Source organism: Salvelinus fontinalis, chromosome 42, assembly GCF_029448725.1.
Source record: "Salvelinus fontinalis isolate EN_2023a chromosome 42, ASM2944872v1, whole genome shotgun sequence".
Taxonomy (NCBI): Eukaryota; Metazoa; Chordata; class Actinopteri; order Salmoniformes; family Salmonidae; genus Salvelinus; species Salvelinus fontinalis.
The window spans coordinates 19,063,247-19,074,815 of NC_074706.1; the positions used below are offsets into that span (position 1 = coordinate 19,063,247).

Consider the following 11,569-nt stretch of genomic DNA (forward strand, 5'->3'; position numbering starts at 1 on the left):
ATGGCACTCCCCAGTCCGTTTACATTGAGACTTACACATTTGTGACCTGCTGGAGGTCATTTTGCAGGGCTCTGGCAGTGCTCCTCCTTGCACAAAGGCGGAGGTAGCGGTCCTGCTGCTGGGTTGTTGCCCTCCTACGGCCTCCTCCACGTCTCCTGATGTACTGGCCTGTCTCCTGGTAGCGCCTCCATGCTCTGGACACTACGCTGACAGACACAGCAAACCTTCTTTCCACAGCTCGCATTGATGTGCCATCCTCGATGAGCTGCATTACCTGAGCTGGGTTGTGTGGGTTGTAGACTCCGTCTCATGCTACCACTAGAGTGAAAGCACCGCCAGCATTCAAAAGTGACCAAAACATCAGCCAGGAAGCATAGGAACTGAGAAGTGGTCTGTGGTCACCACCTGCAGAACCACTCCTTTATTGTGGGTGTCTTGCTAATTGCCTATAATTTCCACCTGTTGTCTATTCCATTTGCACAATACCATGTGAAATTTATTGTCAATCAGTGTTGCTTCCTAAGTGGACAGTTTGATTTCACAGAAGTGTGATTGACTTGGAGTTACATTGTGTTGTTTAAGTGTTCCCTTTATTTTTTTGAGTAGTGTATATGCATCAATAATAGCCAAAAGAATGGAGAACATAATCCCAGAATTGATTGACGGAGATCAAACTGGTTTTATACAAAATACGCAGACACAGGACAATATAAGGAGAACACTACATGTCATGGACCACATTACTCAGAATGAGACAAGTGCAATATTAATCAGTCTAGATGCAGAAAAAACATTTGATTCAGTGGGATGGGATTACCTATTCCAAGTTATGGAAAGATTTGGTTTCAACAAAGAAGTGATACAGTGCATCAAAACACTGTATTCATGTCCGACCGCTAGAATAAAGATAAATGGACATTTGTCACGAACGGTAAAATTAGAGCGAGGGGCAAGACAAGGCTGTAATCTTTCACCCACGCTCTTCTCCTTGTACCTCGAACCATTAGCACAGGCAATAAGACAGGACCCAACCTTAGAGGGAATAACAATAAGAGGCAGTGAACATAAGATATGCATGTATGCTGATGACGTTCTGTTATTCCTTAAAGACCCAGGCTCAAGTGTACCTAGATTGATGGATGTTTTACAAACATTTGAAACATATTCAGGGCATGTGCTTAACGTACACAAGACCCAAGCCTTAGTATATAATTATACCCCACAGGAAGAGCTGTACCAAAAGATACACCCAAACTTTATTGCATGAATTACGATCACATCAACAAGAAAATATATGATGACCTAGACAGGTGGAATTCACTTCCCTTAGATCTTAGTAGTAGAATTGAAACAATCAAAATGAACATCCTGCCAAGGTTACTGTATTTGTTCCAATCACTGCCCATAGAAATCCCGCCTAAACAGTTTAGGGAATGGGATAAACAGATATCAAGGTTTATCTGGAACAGTAAGAGACCAAGAACTAGATATACAACATTACAATTACCAAAAAACTGTGGGGGTATGGCCTTACCAAACCTAAAAGAGTATGTGTCAGCCCAATTGAGACCTCTGATGTGTTGGTGCAATTCAGAATACGAATCCAAATGGAAAGACATCGAGACTACTTTGACAGAGATACCCATACAGTCAGTTTTGGGAAATAAGGACATGGTAAAAAAAATATACAATAGACAAAATCAGTGGATTCATTTCTCTCTGAAGACATGGTTTAGGGTAGTTAAGCAAAATAATTTAGACAGAGAGATCAAACTGCTGAGTTGGCCCGCATACGACCCCAGCTTCATCCCTGCAACTCAGGACAGCAGATTTAAACAATGGATGCAGAAAGGCATCACATCATTCAGTACAATTATAAGGAATGGGAACCTAGATAACTTCCAGGACCTAAGTAAAAAACATGGCTTGGATAAACAAGATTTTTACAGATACCTACAAGTTCGACACTATTTCTTAAGGGAGATAAAAAGTGACTGACCCTCGAGCACCTCCAAAATTAATCCAACTATTCACTAACGCATACAACTTGGGGAGTAACAAAAAAACGATTTAAAATCTCTACTTGGGTATTCAATCCTCAAAGAAACATTCTACAAACTATATTAAAAAGAAATGGGAGGAGGAACTTAACATTGAAATAACTGATGAAACATGGTTGAACATATTAGAGACTCAACAAAGCTCCACCAACTCAAGGTCATGGAGAGAATTCTGTTGGAAGAATGTTATACGTTTCTTCATAACACCTAAACTGAAATCAAAACAGACTGGCTCACTACACCCTTGTTGGAGAGAATGCGGTCTATTGAGGGCGGACCACTCTCATATCTTTTGGACTTGCCCCGCAATCGAAACTTACTGGGGAGAAATAGATCTAACATTGGAAAAATAATGGGATTTGACATAGAACAAACATGAATTTCTTTGTACTTGGGTGAAATACCTGATAACTTACACAATAGAGAAAAGTACCTCTTGAAGGTCCTACTGGCAGCCAGTAAAAAGGCTATCACTAGGAAATGGCTACAAAAAGACCCTCCCACAGTGACACAATGGATAGACATTGTAGAAGAAATACACCACATGGAGCGTATGACCTTTGCTTTAAGAACTCAACAGGAGAGAGGTCACGAATACTGTGAAAAATGGGTTTCGTACTTGGAAAAGGTCTAATTCAAAGATGTCAATGTAACTAATATGATGATATGATGATAATGGTATGAAGTGCACTGTAACTGCCAGATCTTTTTTTGTTCTTTTATTTTACTTTCTTTGTGTTCCTACAATAAAAACAAAGTATAAAAATTAAAAAAACGTTGGAACCGCGAACCACCGCATTCAACCACGGTAAGGTGACCCGGAACATGGATGAGTACAAACCGACCAGCTACAAACTCCGTAAGGCAATCAAAGAAGCAAAAAGTCAGTACAGGGACAAAGTGGAGTTGCAATTCAACTGCTCAGACACAAAGACGCATGTGGCAGGGACTGTTAACTCTTAAATGGCTGTCAGCCCGGAAATAAGTATCATAACAAAAAAGTCTGAAATCACAAATGCTCATATTCCTGCCATCTTTCTGAGCGATACAAAATTAATCTGTACAGGCGGAGTCTGGTTCAATGGCCCTGTGTGTGTGTTAAAGACCCTCTTTGTTGGGCTCCCAGCCAGTCTCAGTTGCTGTGCACCAGTGTGACGAAGAGGAAGAGAGAACAGAGGGAGATGGATCCAGTGAGCACCGCCTTCACTAGGAGGCGTGCTCGGAGCATGCGCAGACCAGCTGGCTGGAGTTTTTACGGACATATTCAATCTCTCTATCCTAGTCTGCCATCCCCACATGCTTCAAGATGTCCACCATTGTTCCTGTACCCAAGCAATCTAAGATAACTGAACTAAATGTCAATATCGCCCCATAGCACTCACTCCTGTCACCATGAAGTGCTTAGAGAGGCTAGTCAAGGGCGACATCACCTCAATCTTACCGCCCCAACAGATCCACAGATGACGCAATTGCCATCGCACTAGAAAAAAACACTCTCTCCCACCTGAACAAGAGGATTACCGACTATAGCTCAGCTTTCAACACCATGTGCCCTCAAAGCTTGTTACCTTGGAACTCATCCTTGTGCAACTGGGTCCTGGACTTCCTAAAAGGCTGACCCCAGTTGGTGAGGATAGGCAACAACACCTTTGCCATGCTGACCTTTAATGCGGGGGCCCCCCAGGGGTGTGTGCTCAGCCCCTTCCTGTACTCCCTGTTCACCCACGACTCCAACACAATCATCAAGTTTGCTGACGACATGACAGTGGTAGGCCTGATTACCAACAATGACGAAACAGCTTACAGTGAGAAGGTTGGAGCCCTGGCGGAGTGGTGCCAGGACAATAACCTCTCTCTCAAAGTCAACAAAACCAAGGAGCTGATTGTGGAGTACAGGAGACAGAAGGGAGAGCACGCCCCCATCCACATAGACTGGGCCACAGTGTGGAGGGTCAAAAGGTTCAAGTTCCTCTGTGTGCACATCACCGAGGACCTGATATGGTCACATCACATCAGCACCATGGTGAAGAAGTTCGGCATTGACCATACGACTCTCACAAACTCTACAGATGCATCATTAAGCGCTTTCTTTCGGGCTGCATCACCGCCTGGTACAGTAACTGTACCACCCTCAACCGCATGGCTCTTCAGCGAGTGGTGTGGTCAGCCAAAAGCACAAATCGGGGGCACGCTGCCGGCCCTCCAGGTCATTTACACCACTCTGTGTTGATGGAAGGCCAAGAAGATCATTAGGGACCTCATCCAACCGAGCCACGGACCGTTCACTCTACTACCGCCTGGTAGACGGTACAGGAGCATCAGAGCCGGAACCAACAGGCTCCGGGACGGCTTCTAACATCCGACCATCAGGCTGTTGAACAGCCATCACTGGCTGTCTGCCTGTCCTGCACCTTAGAGACTTTTTTTGCACACATACTCCTGCTCACTCACACAAAATACACACACAAGCTCTCTCACACACACGCAGACTCTGCACTCATATATACACTCACACACATGCATACACCCATACTCACAAACACATTAAACACTGCTGTCCCATGCAGAGACATTGGACACTTCCCTTTAAAAAAATATATATATACTGTTTATACACACTATATTTATATACTGTATTCTCGACATAGCTCACTCTAATATATCTACTGCTGTACATATCATTCATCCTGTGTATATACGCACAGATTGCTATTTGGAGTATTTATAGTGTTATTTGGATTGTTTCTTCCTGTTATTTCTTAATTAGAATTTTCATGAATTGTTTGACATTGTACTGCACATTTAGGAGCTGGTAACAAGCATTTAGCTAGTAACTAACATCCAATAAACTGTGTACGCTATCAATAAACTTTGATTTGATTATATAAACCTTTTATAAACCTTTATATGCTCTTCTTTATAATTTGTGTTAATGGACTGCAGTTGATGAGGAACGGCTGATATCCAGTGTTGCTGGGACTGAACACCTCCCTGTGCAATTGGATCCTGGAATTTGACGGGCCGCACCCAGGTGGTAAGGGTAGGTAACATCTGCTACGCTGACCCTCAACACAGGGCCGCTCAGGGGTGTGTGCTTAGTCCCCTCCTGTACTCCCTGTTTACCCACGACTGTGGCCAAGCACGACTCCAATGCCATCATCAAGTTTGCTGACGACATGACGGTGGTAGGATTGATCACCGACGACAATGAGACAGCCTACAGGGAGGAGGTCAGAGACCTGGCAGTGTGGTGCCAGGACAACAACCTCTCCCTCAATATCAACAAGACAAAGGAGCTGATCATGGACTACAGGAGAAGGAGGGGCGAGCATGCCCCATCCACAGGGCTTTAGTGGAACATGTCGAGAGCTTCAAGTTCCTCTGTGTCCACATCACCAAGGACTTAACATGGTTTTCTCACACTAGCACAGTCATGAAGAAGGTGCGACAGCGCCTCTACCCCCTTAGGATGTTAAAAAGATTTGGCATGGCCCTTCAGATCCTCAAAAAGTTATACAGCTGCACCATTGAGAGCATTTTGACTGGCTGAATCAACGCTTGGTATGGCAACTGCACCGCCCTCGATCGCAAGGCACTACAGAGGGTGGTGTAGATGGCCCAGTACATCACTGATGCCGACCTCCCTGCCATCCAGGACCTCTATACCAGGCGGTGTCAGAGGAAGCGCCGGAAAATTGTCAAAGACCCCAGCCACAGACTGTTCACTCTGCTATCGCACAGCAAGCGGTACTGGAGCGTCAATTCTTGGACCAAAAGGCACCTGAACAACTTCTGCCCCCAAATCATAAGACTGCTAAATAGCTAATCAAATGGCTACCCAGACTATTGCATTGACCCTTTATGCACTGACTCTTACACTGACTATGCACACTCCCTGGACGCTACCCACCCACACACATACTTACACAAACACTCTATATGCTCACACACATTGCTGCTACTCTGTTTATTATCTATCCTGATTGCCGAGTCACTTTTACCCCTACCTACATGTACATATTACCTCAACTATACTGAACAAAAATATAAGCGCAACAAGCAACAATTTCATAGATTTGACTGAGTTACAGTTCATATAAGTCAGTCAGTCAGTCAATTTAAATAAATGAATTAGGCCCTAATCTATGGATTTCACATGACTGGACAGGGGCACAGCCATGGGAGGGCATAGGCCCACCCAATCAGATAGATTTTTCCCCCCACAAAAGGGCTTTATTACCGATATAAATACTCCTCAGTTTCATCAGCTGTCCGGGTTTCTGGTCTCAGATGATCCCACAGGTGAAGAAGCCAGATGTGGAGGTCCTGGGATGACGTAGTTACACATGGGCTGCCGTGGTTACACATGGTCTGCGGTTGTGAGGCCGGTTGGACATACTGCAAAATTCTCTAAAACTCAGCTGGAGGAACCTTATGGTAGAGAAATTAACATTAAATTCTCTGGCAACAGCTCTGGTGGACCTTCCTGCAGGCAGCATGCCAATTGTATGCTCCTTCAAAACTCGAGACATCTGTGGCATTGTGTTGTGTGACCAAACTGCACATTTTAGATTGGTCTTTTATTGTCCCCAGCACAAGGTTGATCATGCTGTTTAATCAGCTTCTTGATATGCCACACCTGTCAGGTGGATGGATTATCTTGGAAAAGGCAACATGCTCACTAACATGGATGTGTGCATATGCATATATTTGTGCATATGAAACATTTCTGGGATCTTTTATTTCAGCTCATGAAACATGGGACCAACATTTTACATGTTGCGTTTATATTTTTTATTCAGTGTAAATGGAATGAAGTCAGTCATTCTATTCTTCTCTACTCTATTAATACTAACACAGTGGCCTTGTACGAATACCCATACTAGTATTAAATACTTAAACTGCATACTAATTTCAGCGTTTGATCTAGTATAATAAATTCATATTTTTGACTCACGTGTTTGACAAGAGCAGATCAAATGAGCCTGTACCAAAATGAACGAATGGCGGGAGTCAACACAATCACGCATATTAGTTGTAACTTTTAGTGTACCAATGCTGCGTTCACATTTTAGTCGGAACTAGAAATCTCGGGATTTCCGACTTGCTAACTGGTTGTATTTATAGGCGTTCAACGAATCTACAGATCGTAAATGTCGGTGTTTCTAGTTCCGACTAGAATATGAAGGCGGCATATTTTCGAAATTTCACATACTTATAAAACGTATTTTTGTTCGCATACTACTACGGGTATTCGGACACGGCTACTGTTCTTTCTAAACAAGTCTGCTCTCAGCTTGAGAGAATGATCATAGGATATGTTATGTGTAATATAATGTAATACGCATTACCGTGTTTCAAACAACAACGCGCATTATCAGCTTGAGAGAATGATCAAAGGATGTTATGTGTAATATAATGTAATAAGAATTACCGTGTTTCAAACAACGCGCATTACTTTTCCATTTAACCAAACCCTTTGTATGACGCCAACAAATGAGATCCTTTCTCTTCAGTGTAAACGGAAGTGAACAGTGACCAAGAACGATTTCCCGTTAGCGTTTTTATTGTTGTTATTTAGACGTTTATTAACACCCTGGAACTTAAAATATGACTAATTTACTTGCACAGCATCACATACTTACCCAAGGTAGTGTTTAAATCACGTTGGAGACAGGACTTGGTTAATAGCTAGCTAGCTGGCTGCTAACTAGCTAAAAATGGCTAACGTGAACAGTATGGTTTTTCACACTCAAATAGCCTCCATCATGGAGGTGCTAGCGAATGCAGCTGTAGCAGAGATCTGTAAAGTCGTAGACGACGACTATGCAGTGTTTCGTATAGAAATAACTCAAAGCCAAAAAGAAAACAGGGCATTGCGGAGGAAACTACAGCTACTGGAACTGAAGGTGTCACGGGAGCGCGCAGAGAGGACATTGCGAGAGCGAGTCCTCGCAAGTCCCGGTAGTGTCAAGATTCTCGACAGATACAGAGGAATGACAAGAGGTACATTTTGCAGAAGGCAGAGGCTGCGCGGCACAGCTCAGTGCCTGTCAACCGTTCTGCACATGTGTTCAGATGTATTACCCAGAATTAAGCCTTGGACAGTTTTTCGATAGCTTAGCAATCAGGGCAATTATTGCATACTATCTTGCACAAAGACATATCCTATTTTAACCAGATTCTTAATTTACTGCATTTCCTATTATTAGCTCAATGAAAACAATTTGATGCATATAACATAATTCAGTCAATCAATAAATTGTATGAAGTGATGAGAAGTGTTACCTTACACCCTTGCCAATTCTAGACCGTGTCAATGGTGTACAATATAGTGTTGATATAGTACCTAACCACCTCTTTCCCCCCAATCACTCTCTCAGGTGAAGGACATCTCACTGGAGGCCACAGGAGCTTTGTGAAGCCAGCGGGACACAATACATGGAGAGAAGACCAACCAATCACTGTTGATGAAGGGAGTGGAACCTCAACCCAGCATGTTATCGTGATAGAGGTTAGTTTAATAGTGTTACATAAAACATTACAGTTACTTCAAATGTGGCCTGTTTATTTCAGAAAGGCTCACCTCATCCTTCATATGATGTGGGAGTGCCCTGTAGTTACATGCATCTAGGACAAAGTTAATTTCGAAGTGCATGAATGTAAATATTGAATGCGTTGTATCTACTATGTTACTTGACGATGATAGCTCCTTGAATCTCTCAATCAATAAGAGATTATTACTGCTGTCAGGCAGTGCTGCCGCAAAAAAATAAAGGAAAACATATTTTAAAAATAAAATGAATAATATATATATATATTTACCCCAAAATATTTGGTGGATTGGAAATGATGCAGACAATTACATTAATGGAAGCCACAATCTATCTGCAACATTAAAGCTGATCTACCACTTTATATATATATATTTTTAACATAAATACCTTATTTATATAAGTATTCAAACCCTTTGCAATGACACTCAAAATTGAGATCAGGGGCATCCTGTTTCCATTGATCATCCTTAAGATGTTTCTACAACTTGATTGGAGTCCACCTGTGGTATATTCAATTGATTGGACATGATCTGGAAAGACACACACCTGTCAATATAAGGTCCCACAGTTGACAGTGCATGTTGACCTTTTTGGACCCGTGAAGAAGTCTAAATGGGATGGGGAGTTGGTGGTGTAGGACCACCTCTTTATGTTTCTCTCTTCTTTACACCAATTTTATTATTACACAATTCTGTGTGATCAATATGATCATTTCTCTGTATGTTTTTCTTTGGCAGCCTACGGATACATGTTGTATGAACTGTGTAAATTGAAATTAATATTGTACCCCTCCCCAAAAAGACAAAACGTATACAAACTTGGTAAAAAAAAGACTTACGACATTGTTATCCAAATCTACTCATGTATCGATAATAACCTCCACTCTTCTTGTGTCAGTCTGCAGATGTAGAGGCTGCAAGTCCTGGGGTCAAGCAGGAGAAGACTGAAGGAGAGGAGGAACCATGGCACAGCAGTAACATCCAGACTGGAGCTCCCCCTATAGCCACGGAGGACCCCACCACTGCCACAGTGCTACCCATGACCCGACGCAGCATCACGGAGGTCAGTGGAACGCCAAACGCCGTCCTCAAGTCAGAGACAGACACCAAGACTTTAACGGGGCTGGACTGTCCTGCTACCCACTCAGAATATTTCCATTACGGTAACCCGAGGACGGTTCTGTCCCATCAGGACTCAGGTGACACGTTACAGACTGGCAATGATCCGTCCTGTTCATACACAACTGAGATGATACCTGGTGACATGCCTGTGGGCTTAGATACACAGACTAATCCAATGAGAGGGAACTGGAACCAGTACAGTAGTAGTGTATACTCTGAACGGTGCCTAGATAAGAAAGGGGGGGGTCTGGTCGTAGATGAGATGACTGTGAAAGTGGAGGGCGACGTTCCTGTGACATGGAATGCAGACGAGACTCACTTCGGAGAAGGACACTCGCAGGGCAGCTCCAGTGACTTCTTAGACTACAGGGAAAGTTTAGAGACAAATCTAAATGTCTCGACCCACTCCCCTTTACACCCAGTGTCCATGTCGATGGGGCCTTCAGATTCACAAGGCTGCATCCTTTTCGATCAGGTATTGAACTCAAACAACCAAACGGCCAAGGCGTGGGGAGAGGGAGCAACAACAGGCGGTAAAGAGAAGCAGTTCTTTTGCATGTTCTGTAACAAAGGCTTCAGCTGCCCACAGAAGGTGGAGATCCACCAGAGGGTCCACACAGGAGTGAAACCCTTCAGCTGTACCCAGTGTCATATGCGCTTTGCCCATGCTGGCAACCTGAAGAGGCACCAGCGGTTCCACACAGGGGTAAAACCCTTCAAATGTACCCAGTGTCACATGCGCTTCACCCAGGCTGGTGACCTGAAGAGGCACGAGAGGGTCCACACAGGGGAGAAACCCTACAGCTGCCCCCAGTGTGAGAAGAGGTTCTCCCGTCAGGACCAGCTGAAGATGCACTTGAAGGTCCACACGGGAGAGAAGCCGTTCGCCTGTACACACTGCGGGAAGAGGTTCTCAGAGAGGACCTACCTCAGGATGCACCAGCAAAAACACCATTCATCTCTATAACATAGAAAGTAACCATACCACTCGATAGCTTCTGACGTTTAGATCCAACCCTGCATTAAAGACTAAGATGAATGTTCATTGTTGTCAGCAGAAAAGATCCACAGATACATTTGGAATAAAGAGAGTAACAGATTTCAGTGTTGAATATTACTGGGTACAATATTGCATCCAGTCATTGTATGACATATAAGGCATAAATAAGCCTACAAAAGTCTCTAACATATTGTGGTTGTACTGTGTAGGCTATATGATGTTCACACATTTTCTCAAAACACTTTTAATGAGAAAATGTCAATTATATTTATCAACTTTATGCAGATTTGTAGTTGAGACATGTGTATGTGTGGTTTTCATATGGTGTGTTTAAAACTTCTTTGTTTAATAAACACAAAATGGGACTTTTCATTCCAAGTCTTTCATTGAGAGTCTCTTTAGAATACATCACATCTGATCTCACGCTTTATAACCAACTTACTAAATATACCTACACATACCCACATACTAACAAACACCTACTGTACACTCAAAATAGTTAAGTCAGGTTTATCTGATGATAAATCATATTTATGTCCACCATAATGGGTTTAACAACAATGAAGTCATTCCATAACTATAGTATTGGACTCATGTAGTGGGGATGGGTAAACACTCCGTGTTGAAAGTGGGTTTATTATCTGTGCCTACCTACCTGAGGGAGTGTATGTCTGTATCACATGTCTTCCAGGAGGAGGGTCCAGAGGTGCTGCTGGTGAATGAGGAGGGGTGTGAGGAGGGTCTGGGGAACCCTGAGGGCACTATGGTCATGGAGGACAAACAGACTACACCTCCTGAACCCACAGAGGAACCAGCTGAGCAGCACAGGAA

The 11,569-nt window shown here is 43.2% G+C and overlaps 1 protein-coding gene across 1 annotated transcript; it reads left to right on the forward strand.

Moving 5' to 3' along the window:
* Positions 1-7,553: 7,553 nt before the first annotated feature.
* Positions 7,554-11,110, forward strand: LOC129841420 (oocyte zinc finger protein XlCOF7.1-like). The gene is made up of 3 exons (XM_055909685.1): positions 7,554-8,066; positions 8,444-8,574; positions 9,515-11,110. The coding sequence occupies exons 1-3, from the start codon at positions 7,781-7,783 to the stop codon at positions 10,703-10,705; spliced, it is 1,608 nt and encodes a 535-aa protein (XP_055765660.1). The 5' UTR covers positions 7,554-7,780; the 3' UTR covers positions 10,706-11,110.
* Positions 11,111-11,569: the final 459 nt, after the last annotated feature.

What these genes read in the sequence shown, in the direction of transcription:
- LOC129841420 (XM_055909685.1), top strand. Translation starts at nt 7,781, where the DNA reads ATGGCTAACGTGAACAGTATGGTTTTTCACACTCAAATAGCCTCCATC. An exon ending in ATACAGAGGAATGACAAGAG is followed by an intron (nt 8,067 to 8,443) that starts GTACATTTTGCA and finishes TCACTCTCTCAG; the next exon opens with GTGAAGGACATCTCACTGGA. An exon ending in AGCATGTTATCGTGATAGAG is followed by an intron (nt 8,575 to 9,514) that starts GTTAGTTTAATA and finishes TTCTTGTGTCAG; the next exon opens with TCTGCAGATGTAGAGGCTGC.